This window comes from Oncorhynchus kisutch, linkage group LG10 (assembly GCF_002021735.2).
Source record: "Oncorhynchus kisutch isolate 150728-3 linkage group LG10, Okis_V2, whole genome shotgun sequence".
Lineage (NCBI taxonomy): Eukaryota > Metazoa > Chordata > Actinopteri > Salmoniformes > Salmonidae > Oncorhynchus > Oncorhynchus kisutch.
In genome coordinates, this window is record NC_034183.2 from 27,903,186 (window position 1) to 27,919,073 (window position 15,888).

The 15,888-nt window shown below is 45.0% G+C and overlaps 1 protein-coding gene across 2 annotated transcripts in view; it reads left to right on the top strand.

Moving 5' to 3' along the window:
• Positions 1 to 15,888, top strand: part of LOC109897995 (histone H2A deubiquitinase MYSM1) — a 31,161-nt gene that overhangs the window by 13,655 nt on the left and 1,618 nt on the right. Inside the window, exons 1-15 of one of the 2 annotated variants that reach the window (XM_031833434.1) lie at positions 3,040 to 3,123; positions 12,006 to 12,081; positions 12,186 to 12,256; positions 12,358 to 12,435; positions 12,527 to 12,611; positions 12,699 to 12,797; positions 12,927 to 13,663; positions 13,766 to 13,896; positions 14,038 to 14,138; positions 14,396 to 14,556; positions 14,650 to 14,755; positions 14,948 to 15,022; positions 15,130 to 15,318; positions 15,400 to 15,532; positions 15,623 to 15,786. In XM_031833434.1, the coding sequence (XP_031689294.1) occupies positions 3,047 to 3,123; positions 12,006 to 12,081; positions 12,186 to 12,256; positions 12,358 to 12,435; positions 12,527 to 12,611; positions 12,699 to 12,797; positions 12,927 to 13,663; positions 13,766 to 13,896; positions 14,038 to 14,138; positions 14,396 to 14,556; positions 14,650 to 14,755; positions 14,948 to 15,022; positions 15,130 to 15,318; positions 15,400 to 15,532; positions 15,623 to 15,786 (2,283 nt within the window). In that variant the 5' untranslated portion in view covers positions 3,040 to 3,046. Of the gene's footprint in view, positions 1 to 3,039; positions 3,124 to 12,005; positions 12,082 to 12,185; positions 12,257 to 12,357; positions 12,436 to 12,526; positions 12,612 to 12,698; positions 12,798 to 12,926; positions 13,664 to 13,765; positions 13,897 to 14,037; positions 14,139 to 14,395; positions 14,557 to 14,649; positions 14,756 to 14,947; positions 15,023 to 15,129; positions 15,319 to 15,399; positions 15,533 to 15,622; positions 15,787 to 15,888 lie in introns of those variants that run through there. The other variant, XM_020492715.2, reaches the window with a different exon arrangement.

A 15,888-nucleotide genomic window follows, 5' to 3' on the forward strand; every position in this document is an offset into this window, starting at 1 on the left:
TAAAATAAGCGATACCTTGCTCTGTAGACTGTCTCCACAAATTTCCAACTGTAAGAGATCCCTAGGTTCGCTATAATCTCTGATCCTAGCTAACAGTTCATTCAAAGTGTCCATAAGCATTACGTAAAACACAGCATATTCCCGAATCTGACCCCCCCATGCGAAATTGAAAAACTGGCGAACCTCAATATTGTTGAATTTATTTCGACGCAAAACATGTACACTTCGATCAAGACCTCCCCCCTCCAGATTTACTAGGCAATTGTCCAACTGTTCAAAAACATCGTATTGGGTTTCAGACTCTTCGGACATTGGTGTTAAAGGCTGATTTATAGGTGTCTGGGGTGCCGAATTAAACCTAGCGCTCTCGTTCTGTACACTGATCTCAAGACCGCCCCCCTCCAGATTTGCTAGACATTTGTCCAACTGTTCAAAAACATCATATTGACTTTCAGACTCTTCGGACAATGTTGTTAAAGGCTGTCTTAGAGGTGTCTGTGGGGCCGAATTAAACCTAGGGCTCGCGTTAAGCTGGGTAATTAGAGATATGATGGTTTCGGGAATCTGTGTTAACATGTTTTCCTCGGAAGGCCCTGACTCATTCATACGTGTAATAATGTCTATGAGTTCGGAGGGAATCTGGGATAATAGATTTTCATCTATTGTCATTATGTCAATTACCCCCGAATCATTCATATGGTTAACTATATCTTGGAGCTCTGTAGGGATCCTGGCTAAGAGTGTTTCAATTGTCTCACTTTGGTCTATAGGGGGCGCCATCTGTCTAATTAAGGATGTGTGTGTGTGTGTGTGTGTGTGTGTTTACATGTGTGTTTTTTAACGGCGGTATTTGCTTGTTTTAGCCCTAATGTTTTTTAACATACGGGGTAGCTCGCTACGCCAGAATGACACATCCTGATTGTATTGATGCTCGAGTAGAATACACATGCGCCTCTGGAGTAGAGCCTTTCGTGATTTTAAACCCAGGGTAAACGCTTTGAAAAAACGTTCTTGGTCTATTTCAGAATCTGCTGTTTCCCCCACAGAATTGGCCGATTCAAGAAGGTTGGCAGCTTCACAGAACATCAAATCGTCTACCTCAGAAATGTCATTTAAATCTTTGACATCATCAGGTTTCGCTGGTGTCTTTGGAGCCTCCTCGGGGATGCTTGTCTGGGCATCCTCCGATGTTTGTGCGTTGTGTTCATAAGCCGGTGAGGAGTCTGAAATAAAAATAATACATACACAAATAGGTTATTAACCCTAAAATATGTTAAAAATGCCAAATACATTTCAGATATAAGCCTATATATTAACAATACATTAATTAAATACCTCGGCTTTTTTGACGAGGGCTGTTCTGAAGAAGCTCTGAAACCAGGGGCTGTTGTGTTTGTTCAACCTGTATTACAACATCTGCAGGTCCGGTAGATGGGGAGCCTGAAAAAACAAACAAAAAAAACAGCATTAGGCCTTGTTTTAACATATTCCGGCATAAAAAAAATATAAATATTAAAATAATAATATATATAAATAATAATATATAATTGATTCATACCTAGTCCTTGGAACGACGTCTCGTGAATATCGGCCAAGTAGAATTGTTCGGGTGAAGCGGAACTGTGGATCTGAGCACTAATTATCCTTTGGTGTTTAGAAATATGGGGGACAACGTTGTCCTGGCCAAGGGGAGTTGACCTGCCGTTTAAAGTCTCTGTTCGCTGCTTTTGGGTAAATACATCCTGGGAGTAGGGCAGAATTGTCTCGTAGTCATATGCTTCGCAGAAACCGTTCAGGCTCCATAGGGCATCGTTTAACCTTCTAGGCTTTAGGTCCTCTGTAAACATATAAAATAACTTTTAATATAAGATGCCCACACTTTTTGTTTTTAAGGTATAAATATTTTTATGTATGGAATTCTTGGAGCTTACTTACGTTGACAATTCAGGGCAGGCGTTTGTTTCGGAGCCCCATGGGATGATTCGAGCTCAGTTATACCTCGGAGTATCTGCGTGAATGCTTCAGAATCTATAAAACATTCGACAATATTAAAGCTATAATCACTTTAGCTAATATTGCCTTGTTATACGGTAAGCATACTGATCCTAATGATTGTTTAATATTTCTATAACATCCCACGCTTTTCAAACAATTCCCCAACAACAACCAAATCTAATAAAGATTTATTTCAAGAACTCACCTTGCGATAGATCCATTAGACTTTTTTCCCCGATTATCTTTTTTAACGCTTCAGTCCGATAACGATTCTTGGAGTTTCTGGAGGTGCTGTTTGCATCGGAACTAAAACGCTGCTAACATTGCCCATGGTTTCTAGCGCTTTTGTACCCTACGACCTAGAGAAAAACCCCTGAATGATTTTTTTACATAGCATTTGGGGTTTGTCGTTTTTTTTCGGGCTATACCCCCGCCCATGGTATATTTGACACATTTCAAACACATGGTATTGGGTGTGTCTAAACATTAGGATCCTTTTGGAGCTTCTAAAATCTCCGGGGTGCTAGCACCTAGATGCATGGGGGTGTGTTGTTCTCGACATCGCTGGGATGAATGACTTTTTAGCCCACCTAAAAAAAATAGTTTTATGAAAGGCCTTTAAGATTAGGAGTCGTAAGACACAATATTATTGTTGGGGGGTAGGCATCTGTTTTGCAGGCTAGTGTAAACCTTGGTTTCAAACGACCCACCAGGCATGCATGGGTATTTTTTTAACAAACAACCCGCCCCCCTTTTTCTGTTTTTGAAACACACACACACACACACACACACACACACACACACACACACACACACACACACAGCCACTACAGAAAACTCCCTCACGCACATGCGCGCGCACATGGCTTTTTCCGCAAGATTTTTCTCAGGGACAGACTGCGCTAAGAGTGAACAAACGCGAGAGTTCATAACGTGGTGAGATTCTGATTTTAAAACCATTTATTTCATTCAAAATATTTAGTACATACATTTTATATCGTTACATTCTTAAGGTATTTTACGATGCCTTTCTTACAGATCCTGGGAGCTTATGCAACCAACCGCAATTGTCCGTGTCGAGTTCACCCTCAAAAGGCAAGGCTCTCTTGCTATGTCCATCAACACATGGTAAGTTTTCACTCCAGGGGTAGATCCGCCGTCGGGCCTTTTGGTCTTGACTCTGTCTCAAGGAAAGCCTCGCCCAGCGCTTTAACTGTTCCCCATTTTGGAAGAGAATGTCCAGCTTATTCATAAGTGTTATGAAAATTGGATAATCCACCCATTTAAAACTAAACACAGGAATAAAAAAGTTTACATGTTTGCGGGCTCTGGAAGCTACCGGAGAATTGACAGACTTTGTAGCATTAGCCTTATCATAAAGGTCACAGGCTAAAATTGTCACTTTGTTGTCAGGGCTATAGTCCATTGAAGCAATTCTTAGAGCCTTGAGATCACTGCGGCCGCAGACCTGTTCTTCCAACGCATATCCTGGCACATTTGTAACACTTAGGACCTGTTCAATTTTACAAAGAGCCAGCCTGATGTTTAGCCATTCTCTCATCCCCAGAGCCGGGGGAAAACTCCCAGGTTTTGCAGGATAAAGGGGTTTGGGTCCACGGTCTGTGAATATCTTTACCGTAGAATCCTCCGGGTGGAATATGTAAGACATGTGGCCCTCACTCGTACCCAAAAATCCTTTAAAACATTCTGGAGCTTCACACAGAACTTCTTCAAGGCTTTGGTCACTGGGTTCATGACAAGCCGAGCATAACATCCCTAAAATTGGCATAGGTGTCATTTTTGTTTAATATTCAGGGGGGTTATCATGTACAGTCTTAAACAGGTATTGTTCAGCAGCTTTATAAGGGGCCTTAACCAACCCAAACCGTGAGAAACAGTAACAGGTTGACCTGACACATGGTCACTTACTCAACCCAGGGCATGCACCCTTCTACATGACATAGGGTCATAAATCATTACATAGGGTCATAAATCAGGCTTGGGTCATCAATCATTAACGGCCTGTCAAAGGGACCCTTACTCACCCCATAGCCCCCACCTAACCAGGCTTGTCTATCAGGCTTGGGTCATCAATCATTAACGGCCTGTCAAATGGACCCTTACTCACCCCATAGCCCCCACCTAACCAGGCTTGCCTGGCCAGAAGACATGCACACGTCATCACTACATAGGGTTCACATAGAGTTCACATAGGGTCATCAATCAAAATTTTGACCCGTGACATCTACTCTATTCTCTCTTATATGAATGAGTGATGGTACAGAGCAGCATAGGCAAGATACAGTAGATGATATCGAGTACAGTATATACATATGAGATGAGTATGTAAACCAAGTGGCATAGTTAAAGTGGCTAGTGATACATGTATTACATAAGGATGCAGTCGATGATATAGAGTACAGTATCTACGTATGCATATGAGATGAATAATGTAGGGTAAGTAACATTATATAAGGTAGCATTGTTTAAAGTGGCTAGTGATATATTTACATCATTTCACATCAATTCCCATGATTAAAGTGGCTGGAGTAGAGTCAGTGGCATTGACAGTGTGTTGGCAGTAGCCACTCAATGTTAGTGGTGGCTGTTTAACAGTCTGATGGCCTTGAGATAGAAGCTGTTTTTCAGTCTCTCGGTCCCAGCTTTGATGCACCTGTACTGACCTCGCCTTCTGGATGACAGCGGGGTGAACAGGCAGTGGCTCGGGTGGTTGATGTCCTTGATGATCTTTATGGCCTTCCTGTAGCATCGGGTGGTGTAGGTGTCCTGGAGGGCAGGTAGTTTGCCCCCGGTGATGCGTTGTGCAGACCTCACTACCCTCTGGAGAGCCTTACGGTTGAGGGCGGTGCAGTTGCCATACCAGGCGGTGATACAGCCCGCCAGGATGCTCTCGATTGTGCATCTGTAGAAGTTTGTGAGTGCTTTTGGTGACAAGCCGAATTTCTTCAGCCTCCTGAGGTTGAAGAGGCGCTGCTGCGCCTTCTTCACGATGCTGTCTGTGTGAGTGGACCAATTCAGTTTGTCTGTGATGTGTATGCCGAGGAACTTAAAACTTGCTACCCTCTCCACTACTGTTCCATCGATGTGGATGGGGGGGTGTTCCCTCTGCTGTTTCCTGAAGTCCACAATCATCTCCTTAGTTTTGTTGACGTTGAGTGTGAGGTTATTTTCCTGACACCACACTCCGAGGGCCCTCACCTCCTCCCTGTAGGCCGTCTCGTCGTTGTTGGTAATCAAGCCTACCACTGTTGTGTCGTCCGCAAACTTGATGATTGAGTTGGAGGCGTGCGTGGCCACGCAGTCGTGGGTGAACAGGGAGTACAGGAGAGGGCTCAGAACGCACCCTTGTGGGGCCCCAGTGTTGAGGATCAGCTGGGAGGAGATGTTGTTGCCTACCCTCACCACCTGGGGGCGGCCCGTCAGGAAGTCCAGTACCCAGTTGCACAGGGCGGGGTCGAGACCCAGGATCTCGAGCTTGATGACGAGCTTGGAGGGTACTATGGTGTTGAATGCCGAGCTGTAGTCGATGAACAGCATTCTCACATAGGTATTCTTCTTGTCCAGATGGGTTAGGGCAGTGTGGTTGAGATTGCATCGTCTGTGGACCTATTTGGGCGGTAAGCAAATTGGAGTGGGTCAAGGGTGTCAGGTAGGGTGGAGGTGATATGGTCCTTGACTAGTCTCTCAAAGCACTTCATGATGACGGATGTGAGTGCTACGGGCCGGTAGTCGTTTAGCTCAGTTACCTTAGCTTTCTTGGGAACAGGAACAATGGTGGCCCTCTTGAAGCATGTGGGAACAGCAGACTGGTATAGGGATTGGTTGAATATGTCCGTAAACACACCGGCCAGCTGGTCTGCGCATGCTCTGAGGGCGCGGCTGGGGATGCCGTCTGGGCCTGCAGCCTTGCGAGGGTTAACACGTTTAAATGTCTTACTCACTTCGGCTGCAGTGAAGGAGAGACCGCATGTTTTCGTTGCAGGCCGTGTCAGTGGCACTGTATTGTCCTCAAAGCGGGCAAAAAAGTTGTTTAGTCTGCCTGGGAGCAAGACATCCTGGTCCGTGACTGGGCTGGGTTTCTTCCTGTAGTCCGTGATTGACTGTAGACCCTGCCACATGCCTCTTGTGTCTGAGCCGTTGAATTGAGATTCTACTTTGTCTCTGTACTGGCGCTTAGCTTGTTTGATAGCCTTGCGGAGGGAATAGCTGCACTGTTTGTATTCAGTCATGTTACCAGACACCTTGCCCTGATTAAAAGCAGTGGTTCGCGCCTTCAGTTCCACACGAATGCTGCCATCAATCCACGGTTTCTGGTTGGGGAATGTTTTAATCGTTGCTATGGGAACGACATCTTCAACGCACGTTCTAATGAACTCGCACACCGAATCAGCGTATTCGTCAATGTTGTTGGCTGACGCAATACGAAACATCTCCCAGTCCACGTGATGGAAGCAGTCTTGGAGTGTGGAGTCAGCTTGGTCGGACCAGCGTTGGACAGACCTCAGCGTGGGAGCTTCTTGTTTTAGTTTCTGTCTGTAGGCAGGGATCAACAAAATGGAGTCGTGGTCAGCTTTTCCGAAAGGGGGGCGGGGCAGGGCCTTATATGCGTCGCGGAAGTTAGAGTAACAATGATCCAGGGTCTTTCCACCCCTGGTTGCGCAATCGATATGCTGATAAAATTTAGGGAGTCTTGTTTTCAGATTAGCCTTGTTAAAATCCCCAGCTACAATGAATGCAGCCTCCGGATAAATCGTTTCCAGTTTGCAGAGAGTTAAATAAAGTTCGTTCAGAGCCATCGATGTGTCTGCTTGGGGGGGGATATATACGGCTGTGATTATAATCGAAGAGAATTCTCTTGGTAGATAATGCGGTCTACATTTGATTGTGAGGAATTCTAAATCAGGTGAACAGAAGGATTTGAGTTCCTGTATGTTTCTTTCATCACACCATGTCACGTTGGCCATAAGGCATACGCCCCCGCCCCTCTTCTTACCAGAAAGATGTTCGTTTCTGTCCGCGCGATGCGTGGAGAAACCCGCTGGCTGCACCGCTTTCGATTGCGTCTCTCCAGTGAGCCACGTTTCCGTGAAACAGAGAACGTTACAGTCTCTGATGTCCCTCTGGAATGCTACCCTTGCTCGGATTTCATCAACCTTGTTGTCAAGAGACTGGACATTGGCAAGAAGAATGCTAGGGAGTGGTGCACGATGTGCCCGTCTCCGGAGTCTGACCAGAAGACCGCTTCGTTTCCCTCTTTTTCTGAGTCGTTTTTTTGGGTCGCTGCATGGGAACCATCCCGTGGCGCTGGTTGTAAGGCAGAACACAGGATCCGCATCGCGAAAAACATATTCTTGGTCGTACTGGTGGTGAGTTGACGCTGATCTTATATTCAGTAGTTCTTCTCGGCTGTATGTGATGAAACCTAAGATGACCTGGGGTACTAGTGTAAGAAATAACACGTAAAAAAACAAAAAACTGCATAGTTTCCTAGGAACGCGAAGCGAGGCGGCCATCTCTGTCGGCGCCGGACAATTACAACAATACTGAATGAACACTTATATTAATTTTAATACATCAATAAAATTAATTTAGCCTCAAATAAATAATGCATAAAACAAAGTGTTGGAGAAGTAAAAGTGCAATATGTGCCATGTAAAAAGCTAACGTTTAAATTCCTTGCTCAGAACATGAGAACATATGAAAGCTGGTGGTTCCTTTTAACATGACTCTTCAATATTCCAAGGTGAGAAGTTTTAGGTTGTAGTTATTATAGGACTATTTCTCTCTATACCATTTGTATGTCATATACCTTTGACTATTGAATGTTCTTATAGGCACTTTAGTATTGCCAGTGTAACAGTATAGCTTCCGTCCCTCTCCTCACCCCTACCTGGGCTCGAACCAGGAACACATCGACAACAGCCACCCTCGAAGCATCGTTACCCATCACGCCACAAAAGCCTGTCTAGTGCCCTGCGGTCGGAGGCCGAGCAGTTGCCATACCAGACCGTGATGCACACAGTGCTCTCGATGGTGCAGCTGTAGAAGCTTTTGATGATCTGAGGACCCATGCAATATCTTTTCAGTCTCCTGAGGGGGAACATACTTTGTCGTGCCCTCTTCACGACTGTCTTAGTGTGTTTGGACCTTGATAGTTTGTTGGTGATGTGGATACCAATCTGCTCTACTACAGCCCCATCGATGAGAATGGGAGTGTGCTCGATCCTTTTTTTCTATATTCCACAATGATCTCCATTGTCTTGATCATGTTGAGGGAGAGGTTGTTTTCCTGGCACCACATGGTCAGGTCTCTGACCTCCCTGTAGGCTGTCTCATCATTGTCGGTGATCAGGCCTACCAAAGAGAGGTCTGGAGAGGGGCTTAAAAGAGGGGTCTGGAGTTGTGCCTGGCCATTCAGTCGTGAGTACAGGAGGGGACTGAGCACACATCCCTGAGGGCCCCTGTTATGATGCTACTTTTCTTCTTTAGAACTTCATTCAACAAATAATGTAACTAGTTAACCAGTAACACATCTCTTTTGGTTCCAGTTTCACAACTGCTGGATTTTATAGTAAAATATGTATGTATGTATGAATGATAGCAATTACAGCGCAGTAGCTTCTAACAATAGTCATTAAGTTATGTTCTTACCTTACCCCACAGTCTTCTAACTTCTAATACATCAATCAGCTCCTGACCTGAATCTCCACTCCTTCCCTATCTTTTACATTGGTTTTTATACCCCTTTTTTGCCCAAGCCCGTGCCTCCTTTCACTACACAATACATTATCCCCCTACACGTGACATTTAAGAAAAGTTACGTAACACAGTAGCTGTGTTCGAATACCCATACTAACATACTACATACTTAATGAGTATATACTAAATACTATTAGTTCATTTTAGTATACTGTTAACAAACGGTATCCCTTCAGTTGAGCGTACTAGTGTTTCGCCTGACTACCTGGAAGTTGATGCTGTTGCTATGCAACTGCTTGCTAGCTTGTTAGCGTAACAAATTACTAGCTAGACATTTAATGACTTCGGGTGTGTTCTTAAATTCAATTTGGAGTTCCAGAGTGCGCTCTGGGCATTCGAAAATTCAGAGCGTTGTCCGTTCTTAAATTCAGAGCATTTCGCTCTCGGAGCACACACTGGACGCTCGGGCCAAGGAGTAGATGATTTTGACCGTTGGCTAGCTTGCTAGCTACTTCCAGACACAAATGGGAGAACATCTCACTCTGACCATTTTACTCACCCTAGCAGAGCTGGTTAGACCGTTTTCATGTTATCCAGAGTGTTGGTGACTGTAACTGTGCTGCTGGCAACAATTTAATTACGCCTTTTGTCGTTTACCGACACCGGCCATACACCGGCGCTCGTAAATTCATCAGTTATTCTGCTCTCTGGTAGCCTCCGATGAGAGTGCTCTGAAATCGGAGTAGATAGCCAGAGTGAATTTACAAAAGCACTTGAATGTCCATTTGAGAACGCACAACGACTATACAGCTAAGCTAAGAATGATCAAGTCAATAAATGTTGGGTAGTTAGTTAGATAGCATAACGTTAGGTAGCTAGCTAACATACCAGTACATGCTGCTGTAATGATATGCTATGTGGTTCGTAAGGATACCGTAGCTAACAAATTGTCAGCCAACAACATGTAAGTTATTTAAAAAGGCATTACTTTATTACATTGCTCAACATTTTCTTCACATGTGTCATAATTAGTTAAATTTGTATCCACTCGCGTTGGACTTTGGCTGCATATTTTCCACCATTTTCTTCAAATCTGAAAACGTGACGCCACGCCCATTTTCTGAAGAATTGGATTATGGGCCCTAAAAGCACGGAAATAGTGTCCATTGCTTGTATTTTCTTTTTCTTTTCTTTTTTAAAAATTAACAACAAATCAATACATAAAGCACATGAGGGAACACAAGCATACATAGATTACAGACAATGGACAATCGAGCTAGGGGGTACAATATCACATTACAATTACACAAGGACCTTAAGGGACATGCATATACTTACAATTCTAACAGCTTTTTTGTTAGTAGAGCATTTAACCGTCTTAAAATACAGTTCAATTTCTTTTTGTAGGGTACGAAAATGTGGTTTTCTGTTTTTAAATTTACATTTGTGTATATGAAATTTGGCCAAAAGAATAATGAAATGAATTACATAAATGTTTCAGCTTATTTCTATTGTATGTAAAGAATCCAAACAGTACATCTCTCCACAATAGTGTAAAATCTTCATAAATGTGTTCAATTATAAACCTCCTTGATGTCTTGCCACAGTTTTCTTACATGCATACAATGCCAAAAAAGATGCAACACTGTTTCTGGGTGGTCAATACAAAAGGAGCAATTTGAGTTGATGTTTTCCTTAAACTTCTTCATATAGTGGTTGGCAGGATAATATTTATGAATAATTTTAAAGGAAACTTCCTTAATTTTGTTAACAAGTAGGTATGTGTGTGGCAACATCCAAACTTTTTTACAACCGATATTATCAATAAATCCATTCCAATAAGGCATGACATAAGGTATAGATACAACATCCTGCTGAAACAAGGATCGTATCGCTCTGTTGTTGAATGGACCAAAAGAGAAACAAATCTTTCCTACTGATGAGTCAACAGGGTCAATAGAAGGTAGGCTCTGAGGGTCCATTGCTTGTATACTTCGTATTTTTTCGAATGTAGTACGATATCCGGGAACTTTTGGCATTCTAACTATATCCACACTATGACCAATAGACATACTGTATACTCAATTTAAGTCACAAATAGTATGGTTAGTGTGAGTATTTGAACACAGCTAGAGTTAGGTAACACATTGGTTCCTTTGTAGGTAACGACAATCCGTGGTGGCCCACGTGCAATCTACCAACTCCATCCCAGGGACGAGGTTTGGCGGGGGTCTCGCCATATTATACAAACCTCCGGCAGAGGATCATCTGCATACAGTCTACCCGCAGCCGTCATTTCCTCTCTGCCTATGACTGGGTCTTGCTGCTTGTGGTTGAGGCCTCTTCCTCTCCTTCCGCATTTTCTTGTTCTTGTCTCCGTGTTACCAGAGTTCTGTCTGGGGACTGGAGGAGTCATCAGGTCATATTGACTAGGCTCATTCACAACATGTGCCATTGCCCGGTTCAACCCGGGCCAGCGTAATAGAACTCCCTTAATGAAGGGAAGCGGAGGGGCGATTTGCACGTGGGGGGGGCATGATTAATTCAAAACCAACCTTCATTTACTCGTTGTGACGCACTGAGGTTCCAAACTCTGTTTTAGATGAGACTGACTGACAAATTATCTAATTGAACTTTTTTTGTACATTTTGACACTATAATAAATGTTTGACTCATATCGATGCCACATAGACCGTTTTCAAAGGGATTAAAAAAATTAGAGGCAGTCGTTATTTAAATGTCTTACGTGTGAGGAAATGTGTACCCTACTTGGACACCGGGTCCCCACAATTTCCCACTCTAACCACAGGGCTCATCTCGCAGTCTCAATTTCCCTACGTGGGAGAATTGTGAACCATAGACGGATTTTTTTGCCCTTGTTAATGTTACATGTACATTGAACAACACAGACTTTTGTCATGTTTTGTTATTTCAGTATAACAAAAAAATTACGAGGAAGTTGTCTCTTACAATTGGGGTCAATGGGAAAGAATGTTTGTTTCGTGGTCGAGGGGAGTTCCTGCATATGACGTGATTATCGACTCGCAGTCCACGCGAAACCCAACGTTCATGACCCAACGTCCACTCCACTGTCTTTGCTGCAGCAGATGATGATTTTTCTCCAGATTAATCAGGAATTCCTGCTTTTCTGACTTTTATCCTCTGTTCATATATAATAGAGACTAACCTATCCCCTAGCTAACATTTAGATGTTCGTGCTTTTCTATGTTCTCCTTGTTATGACATTTGTCATAGTCATACATAGCTAATAACTATAATTCCTATTTCAGGGACTTCGGTGACAGAGCAGCGCTACTCCAGAACCAGTACATGCAGTCAGCATGGAAGACCAATACTGGCGTCCTAGTAAGAAGTGTTGCTACCAAAGAAATATGATGCAATGGAATTTAAGTGGGTACTCTGTGTATTGGTCTGTGTGTGTGTGTGTTGACTCTTTCTCTCCCCAATAGCCGTGGGAGCTGGACCGCTCCATCAGTGCAGAGAACAGAGAAGTGATCGAGAACATGTTGATGGAGGAGCAGTATCCTTCTCATGGACCGTAGACACACCCCGGGTCAGATTGGAATGTTTGTTTGTCTGTCTTGATACATGATGTGTTCTAGTCCTTAAGCACTTCTCTAGGTATTATCTGACAGGGAAAGAGATGCCTGAGAGTGTGTGGGCCAACGCTCCACCTAACCCTAAACCCAAATTGAAGAGGTTAGTCAGGTTTCCTTGTGTGTGAACTCTTCCGGGCGTATTGTGTTCTTTCCCCTCTGATGTGATACTGTGACTGCCGTGTTGTCCCCAGGTCTCCAGCCAAGTCCTCAGCTTCAGGCTCCTCGACAGCCACTCGCTGGTCTCAGCAGGAGAAGGTGCTGTTTGAGACAGGACTGGTATGACCCTCTCCTTTCCTCTCCTTTCCTCTCCTGTCTCATTGATCTTAAATGACTCCCTACTTTCTATATGCCCTGAACCCGCAGGCTCAGTTTGGCCGTAGATGGACTAAGATCTCCAAGCTGGTAGGCAGCCGGACTGTTTTCCAGGTTAAGAGCTACGCCAGACAGTACTTCAAACACAAGGTAACACTGTCCTCTAGTCTACACCTCTCCCAGCTCAGCCAACCAGGATATATTAGAGATATCCTCCAGTCTCTGTCCTCTCTCATCATCCTCTCACCATTTCAGTCTCCCCCTCCTCTCTGCCTGCAGGCTAAATCAGAGGGCAATACTACTGCTGTGGCGCCTCCTACAGCTCCGGTGGTGTTAGGCCATGTCCCAGAGACAAGCTCAGCATTCTCCACCTCTGGCCTGTCTGTCCCCAGCCATCTGTCAGCTCTGACCAACGTTGTCCGGATAGAGAGACTGGGCGACGAAGAGGAGGAAGAGGTGGACATCACTGATGACCTCAGCGATGAGGGAGGGAGTGGAGGAGGGGTTGTAGTGATAGGAGAAAACAGAAGGATTGAGGGGAAGGGAGAGGACCTTCAGGCAGGAGTTCATACTGAGACATGTGAGCCTGGAGCCCCAGAGGAGCTGGACAACCAGGGAGAGACCCACCAGGACCTATCCAACCAGACACTCCCCAGCCTGAGAGAGACTGATCAGGAGCAGCCTAACTGTAGCCCTCCATCCTCCCTCACAACCCCCTCCCCCTGCCTAGCAGTGCAGGCCCCCAGTGGACAGTGTGAGGGGGGCACTGCTGAGCCCCAGAGGGACCCAGTAGAGTCTGGAGAGGAAACAGGGGGGTCTAGGTGGACAGAGGCAGGGGAGGGGGAGGAGTCTGAAGAGGAAGAGGAGGAGCTTAAATACCCCGAGCAGGAAGTGGAGCTGGACCCGGCAACCATCACAGAGGAGGAGAAACAAGCTATCCCAGAATTCTTTGAGGGACGACCATCCAAAACCCCAGGAAGATATCTGAGGATCAGGAACTACATCCTGGACCAATGGTACACACACACACACACACACACACACACACACACACACACAACCAATCAGAGACATCAAGGTTTAATTTTCAACATGATTTTTGTGTGTGTTTGTCTCAGGTTGAAGAGTAAGCCCAGGTACTTGAACAAGACGTCAGTGCGTCCTGGCCTGAAGAACTGTGGAGATGTCAACTGTATTGGCAGAATACACACCTACCTGGAGTTGATAGGAGCCATCAACTTCAACTGTGGTAACTAGGACTCACTTTCTGGTGTGTCATAGATTGTCTCTTTCTTTTTCTCAGTCTCTCTCTGTTCCTCTTACTTATGCAAATGTTTATGATTACATTTTTTTGTCTGACCTGTCTGTTCTGTCCCCACCCTCCATCCAGACCAGGCGGTGTATAACCGTCCCAGGATGGTGGATCGGTCCAAACCCAGAGACAGCAGAGACACTCTGGAATACCAACTGGCACAGAGACTACAGAGCATGGTGAGACAACCCATGACCTCTGACCCCCTACTGTCCATCAGATCACTCTAGCTGGGCCAAACGGCAACACTTAGCTATGTTAGGTATTTGTCAGGCTTAGGTTTATGTCATTTATTTGTTTTTATTAAAGGTCCCTATACACTACTGTTGTATTTATATTACAGTTCTATGTCAGGTTCATGATGGCTTTTCATCAGGTGTATGTGAGATGTGTATGACATGCTGTTAATGGGTTGTTGATTGGTTGTGTGTCGTAGCGAACCAGGAAGCGTCGTGTGAGGGACGTGTGGGGGAACTGGCGTGATGCTAAAGACCTGGAGGGACAGACATACGAGCACCTGAGTGCAGAAGAGCTAGCCCTGAGGAGAGAGGAGATGAGACGGCAATCTAAACCCTGTAAAGTCTCCAGGCACAGAAGGTGAGCGGGTGATGTATACTACGAAATACTGTGGTTCCTTATAAATGTGTACTGTAGATGCCGTGTTAAAAGTCTCTCTCTCTCCATCATCAGGTTGTTGGATCCATTCCAGTTGATTCCGTGCCGTGTGTTTGGAGAGGACAGACCAGAGCCCTTCCAGGTGATAGTGTGTGCTGAGGCTCTCCTCGTCATGGACATGGTAAGTACATACATCTACACATATATTTAATAAAGTACTCTCTTCATAAAGAACTGTGTAATACAGTACTATCTTATCTAATATAGCAACTGTGTTTACACATGGACACACAGAGCGAGATATCAGTGTGGGTTCTTTACCAAGACTTAGGTCTTAGGGCTCAGTGTCTTTTTTGTTTGTATTTTTACCCAGCATGCTCATGTGTCGATGGGAGAGGTTATCGGCCTACTGGGAGGAGCTTACAGCGAGGAGGACAAAGTCTTGAAGGTGATACCACCACCGTGGTGGTGATGATGATCATGATAAAGGAAATACTGATAACACTAGTACATCCCGAGTGTGTCTCTCTGTATCCGTGTGTGTCTTTGTCCTAGATCTTTGCAGCAGAGCCTTGTAACAGTGTTAGTACAGGTCTGCAGTGTGAGATGGACCCGTTATCTCAGACTCAGGCCTGTGAGATGCTGTCTAGCCTGGGCTCGGCTGTAGTGGGATGGTACCACTCTCACCCCACCTTCCACCCTAACCCCTCTCTACGGGATATACACACACAGGACCAGTTCCAGGTACATATAGCTGTGTGTGCGCATGTGACTGTGTGTGTGCACGTGTGTTCTGACTCTGCCACTCTTCTCTCTCTCGCTCAGAGTTATTTCTCTCGAGGCGGAGCCCCCTTTATTGGGATGATCGTGAGTCCGTTTGACCCTGCTAACCCCTCCCCACGTTCCCAGACCACCTGCCTGATGGTCAGAGAGGACCAAGGACCTACAGGACCACAGAGTACGACACACACGCATCTTAACATTACCCCTTTTACAACCCATTATCAACCTGGCATATTCATCCTCTCTCTTTCTCTTTCTTTCTCAGAGCTGCCCTACAGGTTTGACTACCAGTGTTCCCAGCAGCAGCCTGACTGGGGCCAGCTGATGAGGAGGGCAGAGTGGATCATCTGCAAATATAAACATGCCCACGGCAGTGTCCAGATGGACAGGCTTTTCCGCAGGGACTCTCATCTGACCTGTCTAGAGAAGGTAGATCACACTGCCTCCCTGGCTCATATTGCTGTCTCACCTATAGAGAAAGAGGACTCTAGTGCGCAAAAGCCAGTTTTAGCATGGGTAGTGCCATTGAGG